The following is a 16,674-nucleotide window of genomic DNA, read 5'->3' on the forward strand; positions in this document are numbered from 1 at the left end:
CCTGGGGAGGAGCGTGGGCTCCAGTTCAGCACAGGCTGCCCTGAGAGTGAGGGACGTGCCCTGAGAGTGGAGGCCATGTGCAGCTGTGTGCAGCGGCCCTGCCTGGCCAAGGCCTGAGTGGGCCTTGATCAGAGCAGGTGCGTCCCTGCATGACAGTGGACAGTGGACACCCCTGTGGCCCATCTGCAGAGAGGGAAACAGTTGAGGGTGGCCATGCTGGTCGGGTCTGCTGGGTGAACCCGTGTGCACCTGTTCAGCTTGGCCTGGGGACCCCCTGCCCAGGCACAGGGACACTGTCCTCCAGGGTTGGCACTGATGCACAGGCTCCACTCCCTCTGGAGTCCCCCAGAGCACCAAGCTACCGCAGAGTCCCCTCTGGTGAGCCCCGCGGCTCAGGCCTGGCAGGACTTGTTGGCCTCCTGTGCCACCCAAAGGTCTACAGGCTTCCGACACCCTTCCCCAGCACCCTCCCCAGGACTCCGCAGGCCTTGTGGGTGGGTGGCACTGCGTCCCCAATCCGTCCTGCGGGCCCTGTGAGCAGTGCTGACGTGAGAGGCACGTGGTCCAACCAGCTGCCTCCAAGAGGCCAAGACCAGGGCTGCAGGGGGCAGGGCCAGCCGGGGCTCCAGGGTTCTGGGGCTCTCCACCCCCACACACGACCCCTCGCTGCGCTGACCTCTCCCTGAGGGCAGAGTGGAGAGGGACAGTGTCCATGGGACACAGCAGCACAGCCAGGAGCGCCCGCCCATCAAGCACCCACCAAGCCCCTGAGGGGTCAGACTGGGGTGGGCCAGGACACGGGGACCCAGGTGACACACAGCCCAGAGGAAGCAGGTGGCTCTGGGCCCCACATACTGTGCCACCAGGGGAGAGAGGAGCAGGGGGCAGAGGGAGGACATCCTTCATGGTGCTGAGGAATGCTGGAAGCCCGGAGCTCCTCCCCCAGCGCCCTCCTGTGTCCTGCTGGGCCAGATGGGGACGCGGCGCCATCTAGGGGACAGGTGTAGCTGGCCCGTGGGGGAGCAGCTAGTCCACCCTCTGACCAGGTGGGGTTGGGCGCCCCCTACAGGCTCCAGGCCTCAGACCGGCACGGGCAGTGAGGGCAGCCAGAGGCCCTGGCGTGCTGACCCACTAAGCCTGGCCTGGGAAGCGCGGGTGCCACTGGCCAGGGAGGCGCCGGCTGGAGGAAAGTCCATCTCTCGGGCTGCAGTTTCTAATTGCTCTCCTCCCACAGTGGGCAGCTGCCCTCCCCGCTCTGGAAGGAGCCCAAGCAGAGTAGAGCCCACCCCCCTGTGAGGACGCAGGGGTGCTCGCTGGCCGGGGTGTCGGCCCCTCCCTGAGCAAGCTCTCCCCACACGAGAGGATCCAGGGCACCATCTAGGCCCGAGCAGGAAGCTCACCTAAGTAACCTCAGCAGGGAGCAGGGGGCACGAACCTGGCATGAACCTGCCCCAGAGCAGTGCCAGGGCCGCCCGCCCCTCAGTGCTGAGGGCCCCTGCTGCCCCAGGGCAGGGGCTCAGGACAGGGCGTGGTCCCAGGGACACACCCTGCACAGCGACAGCCAGTGGGTGTCTAGACCTTGGGGTACAGCCGCTGTGGCTGCTCTCCCCACCCCAGGGACCCTCACTGCCCCCAGGAAGCACTCAGGACCATGTGGCTGCCATGGAAACCAGGTGGAAGGGGCAGGCCAGCTCTGCGCCCCTCCTCAGCAGAGGGCACGAGGCGCGGGGTGCTGAGGGGTTTGGCCCAGCATGCCCACAGGAAGGGGGTGCCTCGCAGGTAGACGGGAGTGCAGGAGCCCTCGGGCTGCGTGAGATGCTGACCCCCAGCATGTTCCCAGGTGCTCTGGAGGAGGCCTTGCTGACCTCGGACGGAGGGCCTGGGAGCTGCAGGGGTGGATGGAGAGCCAGGGGTCCAGGCTGGGCCTCATTAGCTCAGCAGGAGGGCAGCCTGAGGTGGCTGGTTCTGCAGCTTGGATGCCCTTCCCCAGGCCCCTCACCTGCACCTGGGCTAGACTCCACCTTCCCTGAGGCAGGCGAGCCACATGGGAACCCAGGCCAGATCTGCCATCAAGGGTCCTAGTATGGCCCGGGCGTTAGTGATGGGCAGGTGGGAGGAAGGAGCTCTGTGGAGCAAGTGTCCACCTTTCTTCATGCTGGACGTCAAGACAAACCTCAGGCTGTCCCTTGTCGCTCTGCCTGAGATACCCTGAGACTGGGGTGAAATCTTGTGTTTAACCCAAGATGACATGGAGTGTCCCCCCCTCCTAGAATCCCCGCCTCCCTGCCCCCAGGGTCAAGGGTAGAGAGGCCATTCCCTGGGATGCTGGGGAAGGGCTAGGACAAGGGGACAGTGGTCCTCACCCAGATTGACAGAGAGTCCTCACCTTCTGCTACCAGCTCTACCTGCTGTCTGCAGTGTGCCCGTCTGCAAAAGCCAGGCTCAAGGTGTGACAATGTGACAGGCAGGGGCCCTGGGACACTGCCCAGTGGTGGAGAGGGGGGCAGGCTGGCCACACTGGCGCACGCACATCCCAGCTTCTTATCAAGCTTGATGGAGGACAGTCAGGGCTGAGAGACCGCCCTGTTCCACTGTTTGTCTTAATGTTTAGCTGTAGGTGGACGCGACACCTGGGTTTTGTTTATTTATTTTCATGTGGTGCTGAGGATCCAACCCAGGACCTCGGGAGGCCAGCGCTCCGCCTCTGAGCCCCCGCCCAGCCTCCTGTTCTTAACTGTTAATGAAGGTCATTTTCCCTCCTGCTCCAGCAGCCGCTGCCCTGCCCACTGAAGCACATGGCCTGCTCTTGGTCCAGCGGCTGCCCTCCTTCCTAGGGTGCTGCAGGGTCTGCTGGGTGGACACCACCTTCAGACGCCACCCCAGGGGTCTCCTGCTGGCCTGGGTCCTGGGGTGAAGCCCTGGGAACGTGTCCCCAGCCCCCAGCCCCCAGCCCCGGGCAGCCCTTCAGTCCACTCCAGCTGGCCTCCCTCCAGCCAGCACCCCCACCCCATGCGCATTCCTGCAGTCAGGCCGCCTGAGCCCCTCTCCGTCCCTCCTAGCTGTGTGGCTGATCCCTCTGAGCTCAGAAAGTCTGTCCCCTTTTCACACTTGTGTGTAACACACTTCGAGGGGGCCCACGTGAACCGAATGGTCGCTGGGCCCTCAACTTCCACACAGCGCTGGCCTCCTGCTGGGCATCCAGAGGCCTAGAGTCCTGCCCAGATGGGTCCCCGAGGGCAGGTCTGAGCAGTAGCCACAGCCTTTCCTGTCCTCCGCTGTGGGGAACAGGGGCGTGGGGGAGACGCAGGCTCGTCCCTGCTGGTGCCTGAAGTCCCAGGAGATGAGAGCCTGCGTGTGCTGTGGGATGGCACTGAAGGGTCACTTCTGGGCAAGGACAGACCGGGCCAAACGGTTCCGAAGGGGGTGGGAGATCACAGTGGCCCCAGTCCCTCCCAGCAGGATGTGAGGACAGGCGGACTTGAGGACCCTGCAGGCTGGAGGGGTGACCACGGCGTCGGCTCCGGGCTCTGTGACAACACTGAGGTCAGCTTGGGCTGAGGGTTCACTCTGGTGGAGTCCTTGGTGGACTGGCCTGTGGCCGTGGACCTGTGGAGGGGGCACCTGGGGGAGAAAGTCTGCTCCTGCCCGGGGGCCAGGTCCCCGCCCTCCCAAGGGCTCCTGACTTCACTTCCTGCTCGGCCCCCTCCTCGGGCTGGCCCCTCCAGCAGCACCAGGGTCTGGGGCCAGGCCTCCCTCACTGGTCTTCAGGGGACGTGATCAAAACCTCTGGAGTTGCACAGAGACGCCTCGCTCAGAGGCTGGACAGGAGTCACAGGGAGCCGAGGTCTGCCCAGGAGCCTGGAGACCACGCAGCAGGGCTGCCCCCAGGGTCTGCCTGGTGCCGGGAGACGGCTGAGGTTTTTGGGGCCAGACGCACCACGGGCTGGCCTGGCACTGCCCTGGGACTGCTGGACTTGTCCAGGCCAGCTTCCACTAGTGGCCACCTTGGCACCTCAGCCTGAGAGTGAGCCTCACCTCCCAGCTCCTCCATTAAGGGCACAAACCCAGAAGAGAGAAATTCTGACCAGCACGGTTTTCTGAGAGTAAAACGGTGGCGTCTTGAAATTGGAGTGGACCTGTTGCCCCTGATCGGGCTCAGGTGTGCAGTGCAGACCTCAGCCACAAAGGGGTCATTGGAGCCAGTCCCCCTGAGCGCTGGCCCGTCTGAGCGCTGGCCCGTCTGAGCGCTGGCCCGTCTGAGCTGCAGGGCCAGGGGTCAGATCTCCCATCCCCACCCAATTTCGACTCCCTCCCTGACCCTCCCACCAGGCCAGAATCCACTTCTGGGGACAGCTGTGGCCTCATTATGAGCAGGGGTGAGGGACCCAGGCCCAGCCCAGGGAGCAGGCCTGACAGAAGGCAGAGCATAGGCCCCTGTCCTCTGGGAGGGGTGGTCCCCGTGTGGGGACACAGGAAGATTCCTAGGCCCGGGGTCACCTCTCCACAGTCCTGGGATGCTCCAGACCTGGCCCACCAAGCTGCAGGCAGGGGGAGGTGGCCATGGGTCCAGCGAGGACACTGCAGCAGACCCAGCCCCACCCTGGCCCCCACTGGCCAATGCCGGCCTGGGTGGGTTCCAGAGCCTTCTGGGCCTCAGTTTCCTGACTGCTCCTCCTGACGGTGGGTGGGGAGGTGGATGGGCCTCGGGGGCGGCTGCTGGGCAGCACGCCTGGCTCCCATGGCTCGTGACTCCCTCGCAGCCTGCTCTGATGGGAAGACGCTGCCCACTGAGCCCCGGCCCCGGCCCTGCCACCGCGGCCCCAGGACCGCAGGATCCCACCCACAGACAGAGGAGGCAAGAACCCGGCCTGCAAGTTCCTCCTGGGGAAAGAGCCTCAGAGCCCACAGCTCTGAGTTCTGAAGCCAAATCCTGCCTGTCTACTGCGGAGGACTGAACCTCGGGAACTGAAACGTCGTGCCAAGAGCCGGGCATCCTGGGAAGCTTCCAAACGGGAGACAACAAAGGGGGACGGGGTGGCCAGGGCAGTGGGGGAGCGGTCTCCTTGTCCCTGCTCCAGGCAGGAGAGCTGCAGTGGGGCGCAGGCCTCCCGGGACAAGCCCCACTGGGAGACGTGGAGAAGGAAGCTGGGGCAGAGGACTGGCCACGCTGCCCTGCGGCTCTTCCCCGTGGGGCCTGCCTGAGCTGGGACCAGGGCCCTCCAGGGAGGACACACTGCCGGGCAGTGCAGGCTCAGGGCCACTGCAGGACCCCCGAGCCCATGCGAGGCCTGACCACTGCAGCTGGGGCCTGGGTGAGGGCTCCTGGAGATCACGCTGTCCCCTGCAGTCCCCTCAGGCTGAGGCCGGCTCTGGGAGCAAGGGCGCGTTCCCTCAGGGCCGCTAGGTGAGGCCGGAGGGGAGCCACTGGCTGGCCCTGACGTGGTTACCAGCAATGGAGGGGGAAAGCGAGGGGGGGCTTGGCATTGTCACCTGGCAGGGTCCTCCTGTTCTGCGGCCCACAGGAGCCAGAGCAGGGGCCGCATGGGCCCTTCCTGCTCAGACACACTTTGTGGGGAGCCCCTGCTGCACCACTGAGAGCTGTGTGACCATGGGCAGGTTGCCCAACCTCTCTGGGTTTCCTTAACCGAATCAGGCTCTAAGGACACTTCACCAGACAATGAAGGTGGGGCTGCTCCCCGAGCAGGTGCCAATGTGGCACCTCGAAGGCCACTGGGCTTCTTGGACGCCGTGAGGCAGGACACTGAGCAGGTTCTCCCTGGACCTGGCTGTGCCTCACACGCCCCCCCCCACCCCCAGCCCTCTGGCTGCTAAAGGGCCTCCCCTGGGTGGACAGTGGTCTCTGCTTCCAGCCGGGACTGTGCTCCAAGGGCCTCGGAGAAGCTGGGACCCCCTGCACTGGGGACCCCGTGCCCTTGGGTTCTGGCTCCTCCCAGGCGGAGACCCCTTGGGGAGGCCCCGGAGACCTCCTCCCGGACACCAGCCTTTGCTTGCCATGGGCTGAGAGGTTCTCCCTGCACCCAGAAACCTGAACATTTAGGAAGGTGACTGAGAGGGTCCTAAGCAGGTGTCCACCAGGCCCTTCTCTGGGAAGCCACATGACTTAAATAGGCCCCTCCTGCGAACAGCACCAGGTACTGGGAGTCAGACTCGGGCAGGTCCTAAGTCATCTGGCCCCCATGTGGCTACAGAGGAGGCTAGGAAATAATGAAGAGTTCAGAAGGTGCTGGAGAGCCAGGAAGCCTGACCAATGTCCGCAACACTGACCCTGGCAGCTTGAACAAAGAGAGGGCCTCATATACAGAGGCTGAAAGGTCCTGGGAAGCATGACTTCAGGCATGGCTGTATCCAGGCTCCAACAGCATCACTAGGGCCCCTCTTCAGCCACACTTCCTCTGGACTGCTTTGTTCCCAAGCTGCGTGTGGCAGTCCCTACACACAAACCACGCCACCCACCCCAACACCTGCAGGCTCCTATGGTCACAATGTGCAGGACAGAGGCAGAAACACCAGAATTGAGTCCTGAATGGCTGCTTGGGCCAGGTGCCCACTTCTGAGCAGGCACTGAGATGGGGCCACAGGGGTCTAGAACAGGGATCTGCAGCCATTTTCTATGAAGGGCCAGAGGGTGGCCATACCACCTCTGTCCTGGCTACTCGGCTCGACCCACGGCAGGAAAGGAGACAGACGAAAGTACTAGACAGGATCTGTACCAACAAACCTATTCCCCAAGCGGCACGGGTGCGTCTGGCCCTCTGGCTTGTCCCCCTGGCTGACCACAGCCCCTGGGAAGCTCAGGCCGACAGGCCAGGACCCAGGACCGAGGTAGGTGGTCGTGGCTTTGCTCCTGCAGGACCCCTGAGGTCCCAGGCCCTAGGGAGCTGGAGGGCCGAGGCTGGGCTCTCTGTGTCCTGTGCTCAAACTGCACAGTGCCAGGCCACGGCGTGCATTCAAAGGCCCGGGCAGAACAAACGCAGCCTCTGCTTCAAACGTCAGTACCCATCTCAGCTCGAGGCCAGTGGCAGACACGCTCTCACACTCACGGGCACACTCACAGGCCCACACGCCACACTGTCTCCCTTGCTCAGGGGGCCTGGCAGGAGGGGCTGCAGCCCTCCCTGATGTGATAGGAGGAGGGGCCGTGGCCCCACGTTTGGTCACCTGCCTGTCCACAATGGACAACCCCAAGCCCAAACCCATGGCAGGACATAGGGGAGGAGCCCAGAGATGATTCTGATTCCAGAAGCCTCTCACACCTGCCCCCCATCACCGCCTTCTCCCACCTGTGAGCACAACACGCTGTCCCATGCCCTCCCACTGTGTCTGCGCTGGTCTCTGCACCCACAGGAAAGGCTGGGCAGGGCCTGAGGCGGGGCCTGGCCCCTGTGCGGGCGGGGCTTGCTGGGTCTGCATCTGTGCTCAGGAGGCGGGGCCTGGCCCCTGTGCGGGCGGGGCTTGCTGGGTCTGCATCTGTGCTCAGGAGGCGGGGCCTGGCCCCTGTGCGGGCGGGGCTTGCTGCGTCTCCATCTGTGCTCAGGAGGCGGGGCCTGGCCCCTGTGCGGGCGGGGCTTGCTGGGTCTGCATCTGTGCTCAGGAGGCGGGGCCTGGCCCCTGTGCAGGCGGGGCTTGCTGCGTCTCCATCTGTGCTCAGGAGGCGGGGCCTGGCCCCTGTGCGGGCGGGGCTTGCTGCGTCTCCATCTGTGCTCAGGAGGCGGGACCTGGCCCCTGTGCGGGCGGGGCTTGCTGGGTCTGCATCTGTGCTCAGGAGGCAGGGCCTGGCCCCTGTGCGGGCGGGGCTTGCTGGGTCTGCATCTGTGCTCAGGAGGCAGGGCCTGGCCCCTGTGCGGGCGGGATTTGCTGGGTCTGCATCTGTGCTCAGGAGGCGGGGCCTGGCCCCTGTGCGGGCGGGGCTTGCTGGGTCTGCATCTGTGCTCAGGAGGCGGGGCCTGGCCCCTGTGTGGGCGGGGCTTGCTGGGTCTGCATCTGTGCTCAGGAGGCGGGGCCTGGCCCCTGTGCGGGCGGGGCTTGCTGCGTCTCCATCTGTGCTCAGGAGGCAGGGCCTGGCCCCTGTGCGGGCGGGGCTTGCTGCGTCTCCATCTGTGCTCAGGAGGCGGGGCCTGGCCCCTGTGCGGGCGGGGCTTGCTGGGTCTCCATCTGTGCTCAGGAGGCGGGACCTGGCCCCTGTGTGGGCGGGATTTGCTGGGTCTGCATCTGTGCTCAGGAGGCGGGGCCTGGCCCCTGTGTGGGCGGGGCTTGCTGAGTCTCCATCTGTGCTCAGGAGACAGGGCCTGGCCCCTGTGTGGGCGGGGCTTGCTGGGTCTGCATCTGTGCTCAGGAGGCGGGGCCTGGCCCCTGTGTGGGCGGGGCTTGCTGCGTCTCCATCTGTGCACCAGGAGCCAAGGCACCGCAAGCCCGCTGGAGCCCTGCAACCCTCCCTCCATGCCCCACGTACCTCCCACCCCCCCACCCCCACCCCCACCCCCGTCTCCCTGGCCTGAAGCGGTCGCCCGGCACCTCCCAGGTGTGACAGGAGTCCCAGGCCTCCAGGCCCCACACTGGGTTGTGACCTTCTCTTTCCTGACCTTTTACAGTTTGCAGGGGAGGTCCCTGAAAACCGGGTGGAGACGGTGGTGGCCAACCTCACCGTGATGGACCGGGACCAGCCCCACTCGGCAAACTGGAACGCCGTCTACCGCATCATCAGCGGGGACCCGTCGGGGCACTTCAGCGTCCGCACAGACCCTGTCACCAACGAGGGCATGGTCACTGTGGTGAAGGTAGGTGACTGCCCCCACACATACCCCAGGACCAGTCACACAGAAATGAACTGGGCTCCGCGTGCCACCTCCCCAGTCACCCAGGGCTGGCCCGCACCCCAGCCACCAGGGCACAACCAGCCTGCACCAGGACCCGACCTCCAGGGCTCTGCACACCCCCACAGGCCACCCTGCATCCCCTCCCCAGTGGCCACATTCCCCTGACCTCACAGAAGGCAGATCTGCCTGAAAGACTTCCCAAGAAAGCTGCCCGCACCCAACACGGGCGGCAGGGCACACTAGTGAGCCGGACTTCCTGAGGCCTGGAGTTTGAGTGGGTGAGTGTGAATGAGAGGGTGTGTGTGTGTGTGAATGTATGTTTGTGGGTGTGTATGTGACTGTGTGTGTGTGTGTGTGAGTGTGAAAGAGTGAGTGTGAGTGTGAGTGTGTGTGTGTATGTGTGTGTTTGGCACCAGGGACTGAACCCAGGGTGCTTAACCACTGAGCCACATCCCTGGCCCCTTTTATTGTTGAGACAGGACCTCACTTAAGTGGGTTGCTGAAGCTGGCTTTGACTCGCAGTCCTCCTGCCCCAGCCCCTCCAGCCGCTGGGATCACAGATGTGGGCCACGCGCGCAGCTTCCTGTGCTTTCTACGCGATGGAGCCCTCCACTCTTCCTTTCCCCGCTGCCGTCCCTGGGTTTGGGGTCCAGGTCATAGAGTAGCCAAAAGGACATGTGGTGGCTGTTCCTCTGAGGCAGGCATGAGATGTCACCCTCTGTCCCAGGGACGTCTGTGGGCCCTGCTGTCACACGGTGGCCCTAGGTCTGTGGCGGCGATGACTGTGGGCCACACTGTCTCAGGGTGGCCTGGTCTGGTTTGTGTCCATTGGTGTGCGTCTGCGTCCCACGTGGGTGACCTGTGGATGCGGGTCCAGCTCCGTCGGTGGAGGCTCTTCAGCTCTGCTCCCGAGGGCGCTGTCTGCCTCCTCCAGGTTTCTAAGTGGCCCTCAGCCTGCCACTGCAGGAGCAGGGACCCGCCTGGCCGCGTCCTGCCTGCTCTCATGGCGCCCGGCACCTGGGAGACGGTGGTGGTCACCCAGCACAGACAGCTGAGCAGCTGTTAACCCCGAGCAAGTGCACAGAGGAAGAGGAAAAGAACGGAGAGTCAGGTGTTCACAGAGCAAGGACAGGTGGCACTAGGGCGAGTCCAAGGCCAGGTGGGCCAGGTAAGAGAGGGAAAGCAAGTCTAACTGAGGCTGAATCGCTCAGAGACTGCGTTTGGCCGACAGTCGCAGAGCCTTCACCACAGAACTGTCAAGCCTTGAGGGCTTCATTCTCTCAAACGAGAGGAGCCCTGTGACATGTCAGTCAACAGAAACCCGGATCCTCTCTCTGGCTCTGTTGTGCAAAGCTTTCGCCCTGTGGGGTGCCTCGTGGTCCAAAACAACTGCAAGAGCTCCAGCCAGTATAAGAATGTTACAGATAACAGGAAAGGGAAAAAAAAAGGCTCTTCTCCACTAAGGAGCTGTCTGGACCCTTAATAAAGGCTCCACATGAAAGGACGTCCCTTTATTCTGGACCTCTGGAAACACTTGTTCATATCCTGTTAGGCAGAATGCAGACACGTGGTCCTTCCTAGCCAGAAGAGATACTGAATCAGACAGCTTGTCAGCTGGACACATTTCCCAAACCTCTGCTACGAAGGACGAGGAACGGGTGGTAGGAGGCCACCAGCCACCTCGGCCTCGGCCTGCAGGGTGAGAACAGGGTTCTCCAGACTCTTTCTCTCATGTCACGGCACCCGACATGAGGTTTCCCTTTGTTTAAGATTCACATCCCAGGCAGCCGCTGAGCCCTGGTTCTGCTGAAAACCCCCATCATCCCTGTTTCCATCTCCGCTCGAAATCCCTCAGACAGACGCCCAAGGGCAGCAGTGATGGAGCCAGGGGGCCCGGCACCCGGCCCTTTGAGCTTGGACACTCCAGTCCCGTAGCTGAGATGCATGGGTCTGCTGTACCCCGAACATTGTTAACACTCATGAAAATCAAGTGCCAGGCAACTGCGGGAGCCCCAGGGACAGGCCGGGCCCCCCTGGGTCAGCCTGGGCACTGGCCATCGGCCAGCAGCCAGGCTCAGGGCAAGCCTGGGCCCTGCCGGTGGCCCCACGAGCAGCACAGAGCCAGCCCTCTGCCCAGAGCCCGCGGCGTCTCCTTGCTGGTGTCCCGTGCCTGTAAGCAGGAGGTCGTGTGCCCCCCACGCCTGCAACTCCTGGACCCCCGGGCTCCCTGTCCGGCCAGGACACGTCGCCCTCTCCACACCTAGCCTGCCCGCCACACGTGCTCCCACCTCTGCCCCCATGGTCCAGGCTGACCTCCCACCCCGGGCTGTCCTGAGCTGCCCCCTGGCAGACTGGTCATCCGACCTGATCCCCACGGGGCACTTGGTGCTAACGTCTCGGGAATCCCGTGTAATCCAGAACATTCCACCCCTTTGGCCTGTGGAGACGCCCCCAGGCTAGCTGGCCACGGAGGGTCCCTCTTCAGGGTCCACCTGACAGCTTCCCTATGCGTCTGATTGTCCACTGCGCCAGGCTTCCTGCAAGGGAGTGCGCAAACCTGAAGGCCCTTCGTGGGGCAGCTGTGGCGGGGGCGCAGCAGGCGTCAGGGATGCCACGGCGTCCAGCTGACCCCCTCGCGGTCATCTAGGCCTGAGCAGTGGGCTCTGAGGTGGGCTGACCCCCTCAGGGCGGCCTCTGCAGCGTGAGGCTTCACCCCTCTGCCCAGCAGCCGGCCAGGTCACCACCAGTGAGTCTCTGTCCACACCCGCACGGGGTGCTTTCCAGGTTGTGTCCTCATCCAGACATTCCCAGGGGCTCTCCCTCTCCACAAAGGCCCTGTGGCCACTCAGGCCCAAGGACACCTGCGTGGTCATGGGTGGCTCAGGGGACTCTACAGGTGTGACGGTGGACCTGAGAGGGCAGGGGCCCAGTGCAATCGGGCTCCTACAAGAGGGAGGGTCAGTGTGAGGGCCGTGGGCACGAGGCTGGCTCTGAGGACACAGGAAAGGCCAGGCATGGGCAGCCCCCAGAATGGACTGCACCCTGGAGCCTCTGGAAGGGGCTGGTCACCCAGTCCCTGGATTTAGCCCAGAGAGACTCTGCCCGGGGCTGGCGGAGAGCCGAGGCCTGCTGCTCAGGGCCACCAGCAGGACCAGCAGGAGCGCGGTGCCCTTGAGCCCAGAGGGAAGGAGACAAAGCCCCCTCCCTCACCTGGCTCACTGCCCCTCACCCTCCCAGAGACCCCCGCTCCCCGCAGCTGCCCTGAGGGTCCCCAGATCCTGGGCTCCCTCACAGCTGCAAAGCCGGTCTGCTGAAGGTGGCCGTCACTGGGCCCAGAGCCAGGACCTGGGGATCTGGAGGCCGCTGCTTAGCACCACAGCAGTGGAGGGCACCCGGGGTGTGGGTGGCTTCCTACTGTCACCAGGAGGCACGGACTCCACAGAACTGTCCCCCAGACTCAGCCCTGAGGGAAGAACTGCCGGGGCAGTGCCGTCCTCACCCCCAAGGAGCTGGACAGTCCACCGCCTCAGCCTCTCAGGGGCAGCGCAGGAAGGAGCTGCTGTCCCCTCACTTGCTGACCGAGGGCTCTCACTGCCTGCCTCGTTCCTCCTACGTCAAATCCTGGTTCCCGTCCCTGGTGTGATGTGGTACACAGAATGTTAAAAATATCACATCCCAAGTCACCATGCACAGCAAGAGGACCTGGCAACCGAGTCACTGGACAGCAAGAGGACCTGGCGACCAAGTCACCATGCACAGCAAGAGGACCTGGCGACCGAGTCACCATGGACAGCAAGAGGACCTGGTGACCTAGTCACCATGCACAGCAAGAGGACCTGGCGACCTAGTCACCATGCACAGCAAGAGGACCTGGCGACCTAGTCACCATGGACAGCAAGAGGACCTGGTGACCTAGTCACTGGACAGCAAGAGGACCTGGCGACCTAGTCACCATGCACAGCAAGAGGACCTGGCGACCAAGTCACCATGCACAGCAAGAGGACCTGGCGACCTAGTCACCATGCACAGCAAGAGGACCTGGCGACCTAGTCACCATGGACAGCAAGAGGACCTGGCGACCTAGTCACCATGCACAGCAAGAGGACCTGGCGACCTAGTCACTGGACAGCAAGAGGACCTGGCGACCAAGTCACCATGGACAGCAAGAGGACCTGGCGACCAAGTCACCATGCACAGCAAGAGGACCTGGCGACCTAGTCACTGGACAGCAAGAGGACCTGGCGACCAAGTCACCATGCACAGCAAGAGGACCTGGCGACCGAGTCACCATGCACAGCAAGAGGACCTGGCGACCTAGTCACCATGGACAGCAAGAGGACCTGGTGACCTAGTCACCATGCACAGCAAGAGGACCTGGCGACCTAGTCACTGGACAGCAAGAGGACCTGGCGACCGAGTCACCATGCACAGCAAGAGGACCTGGCGACCTAGTCACTGGACAGCAAGAGGACCTGGCGACCAAGTCACCATGCACAGCAAGAGGACCTGGCGACCGAGTCACCATGCACAGCAAGAGGACCTGGCGACCAAGTCACCATGCACAGCAAGAGGACCTGGCGACCGAGTCACTGGACAGCAAGAGGACCTGGCAACCAAGTCACCATGCACAGCAAGAGGACCTGGCGACCGAGTCACCATGCACAGCAAGAGGACCTGGCGACCTAGTCACCATGCACAGCAAGAGGACCTGGCGACCGAGTCACCATGCACAGCAAGAGGACCTGGCGACCGAGTCACTGGACAGCAAGAGGACCTGGCAACCAAGTCACCATGCACAGCAAGAGGACCTGGCGACCAAGTCACCATGCACAGCAAGAGGACCTGGCGACCAAGTCACCATGCACAGCAAGAGGACCTGGCGACCTAGTCACTGGACAGCAAGAGGACCTGGTGACCTAGTCACCATGCACAGCAAGAGGACCTGGCGACCTAGTCACCATGCACAGCAAGAGGACCTGGCGACCAAGTCACCATGGACAGCAAGAGGACCTGGCGACCTAGTCACTGGACAGCAAGAGGACCTGGTGACCTAGTCACCATGCACAGCAAGAGGACCTGGCGACCTAGTCACTGGACAGCAAGAGGACCTGGCGACCAAGTCACCATGCACAGCAAGAGGACCTGGCGACCAAGTCACCATGGACAGCAAGAGGACCTGGCGACCTAGTCACTGGACAGCAAGAGGACCTGGTGACCTAGTCACCATGCACAGCAAGAGGACCTGGCGACCTAGTCACTGGACAGCAAGAGGACCTGGCGACCAAGTCACCATGCACAGCAAGAGGACCTGGCGACCAAGTCACCATGCACAGCAAGAGGACCTGGCGACCTAGTCACTGGACAGCAAGAGGACCTGGCGACCAAGTCACCATGGACAGCAAGAGGACCTGGCGACCTAGTCACTGGACAGCAAGAGGACCTGGTGACCTAGTCACCATGGACAGCAAGAGGACCTGGCGACCTAGTCACTGGACAGCAAGAGGACCTGGCGACCAAGTCACCATGGACAGCAAGAGGACCTGGCGACCTAGTCACTGGACAGCAAGAGGACCTGGCGACCAAGTCACCATGCACAGCAAGAGGACCTGGCGACCTAGTCACTGGACAGCAAGAGGACCTGGCGACCAAGTCACCATGGACAGCAAGAGGACCTGGCGACCTAGTCACTGGACAGCAAGAGGACCTGGTGACCTAGTCACCATGGACAGCAAGAGGACCTGGCGACCAAGTCACTGGACAGCAAGAGGACCTGGCGACCAAGTCACCATGCACAGCAAGAGGACCTGGCAACCAAGTCACCATGCACAGCAAGAGGACCTGGCGACCTAGTCACCATGGACAGCAAGAGGACCTGGTGACCTAGTCACCATGCACAGCAAGAGGACCTGGCGACCGAGTCACTGGACAGCAAGAGGACCTGGTGACCTAGTCACCATGCACAGCAAGAGGACCTGGCGACCTAGTCACTGGACAGCAAGAGGACCTGGTGACCGAGTCACCATGCACAGCAAGAGGACCTGGCGACCTAGTCACCATGGACAGCAAGAGGACCTGGCAACCAAGTCACCATGCACAGCAAGAGGACCTGGCGACCTAGTCACCATGGACAGCAAGAGGACCTGGCAACCAAGTCACCATGCACAGCAAGAGGACCTGGCGACCTAGTCACCATGGACAGCAAGAGGACCTGGCAACCAAGTCAGCATGCACAGCAAGAGGACCTGGCGACCTAGTCACCATGGACAGCAAGAGGACCTGGCGACCGAGTCACCATGGACAGCAAGAGGACCTGGCGACCTAGTCACCATGGACAGCAAGAGGACCTGGCGACCTAGTCACCATGCACAGCAAGAGGACCTGGCGACCGAGTCACCATGCACAGCAAGAGGACCTGGCGACCGAGTCACCATGCACAGCAAGAGGACCTGGCGACCGAGTCACCATGCACAGCAAGAGGACCTGGCGACCGAGTCACCATGCACAGCAAGAGGACCTGGCGACCGAGTCACCATGCACAGCAAGAGGACCTGGCGACCGAGTCACCATGCACAGCAAGAGGACCTGGCGACCTAGTCACCATGGACACCAAGAGGACCTGGCGACCTAGTCACCATGGACAGCAAGAGGACCTGGCGACCTAGTCACTGGACAGCAAGAGGACCTGGCGACCTAGTCACCATGGACAGCAAGAGGACCTGGCGACCTAGTCACCATGGACAGCAAGAGGACCTGGCGACCGAGTCACCATGGACAGCAAGAGGACCTGGCGACCTAGTCACCATGCACAGCAAGAGGACCTGGCGACCGAGTCACCATGGACAGCAAGAGGACCTGGCGACCGAGTCACCATGGACAGCAAGAGGACCTGGCGACCGAGTCACCATGGACAGCAAGAGGACCTGGCGACCGAGTCACCATGGACAGCAAGAGGACCTGGCGACCGAGTCACCATGCACAGCAAGAGGACCTGGCGACCGAGTCACCATGCACAGCAAGAGGACCTGGCGACCGAGTCACCATGGACAGCAAGAGGACCTGGCGACCGAGTCACCATGCACAGCACAAGGGCCACACGAGTTTGGGATGTCTCTGCAGCTATTTTTGGCCGCAGAGCAAGTCCCGTGGGGACACTGGTCTCCCAACACTGGGCAGCTGACTCACAGTGGACTTGCCCATTTAGGAGCTGGCTCTTCGTCTAAGCCCTGAGAAGGTGACGCCCCTGCTCCAAGGCCAGGCTGTGCCACCGGCAGGGGCCGTCCACCGAGCACAGCCACTGTCCCACGGGCTTTGCTGCACCCGGCCAAGGGTCTCACTGCGACCGACACATGGGAAAGTCGTCTTCCTGCCCCTCCACCAGAGCCCCACACTGTGCCAGCTGCCTCTCTCCCACAGGTGGACCTGGCAGCTGCCCACCTCGGGGAGTGGGGACTGGAGTCCACTCGCAGCTCATTCTGGAGAAGAGAGGTTTATCCTGGTCGGGGTTCTGGAGGTGCCATTGATGTCACATCTGGTGACAACCTTCTTGCTGGCAGTCCCAGGGGGTGCAGGGGAAGACAGGCAGCGGGTCTCAGTCCTGGAGATGGTACCCAGCCCTAGTCACCTGGACAGGCAGTGGGTCTCAGTCCTGGTGATGGTACCCAGCCCTAATCACCTGGACAGACCCCGCTGAACGCCACAGGTGGGTGAGGCTGGGTGCCTCACTATGGGGATGGGACTGTGACCCAAGTCCCAGGTGGGTGGACGGCGCCCCGGCCACGGCAGAGATGGTGTTTGTCCGTCCCTTGCTCAGGCCGTGGGCTGCCTCCCCCTGAGGCCGACG

At 63.2% G+C, this 16,674-nt stretch overlaps 1 protein-coding gene across 3 annotated transcripts in view; it reads left to right on the forward strand.

Moving 5' to 3' along the window:
* Cdh4 (cadherin 4) overlaps positions 1–16,674 on the forward strand; it is a 408,941-nt gene that overhangs the window by 377,796 nt on the left and 14,471 nt on the right. For all 3 annotated transcript variants that reach the window (XM_046433120.2, XM_046433122.2, XM_046433121.2), the window contains one exon: positions 8,610–8,795. In XM_046433120.2, coding sequence (XP_046289076.1) covers positions 8,610–8,795 — 186 coding nt within the window. The remainder of the gene's footprint in view (positions 1–8,609; positions 8,796–16,674) is intronic.

This window comes from Marmota monax, unplaced genomic scaffold, assembly GCF_021218885.2.
Source record: "Marmota monax isolate L192 unplaced genomic scaffold, Marmota_monax_Labrador192_F-V1.1 WCK01_AAM20220418_F8-fsc00014, whole genome shotgun sequence".
NCBI classification, from domain to species: Eukaryota; Metazoa; Chordata; class Mammalia; order Rodentia; family Sciuridae; genus Marmota; species Marmota monax.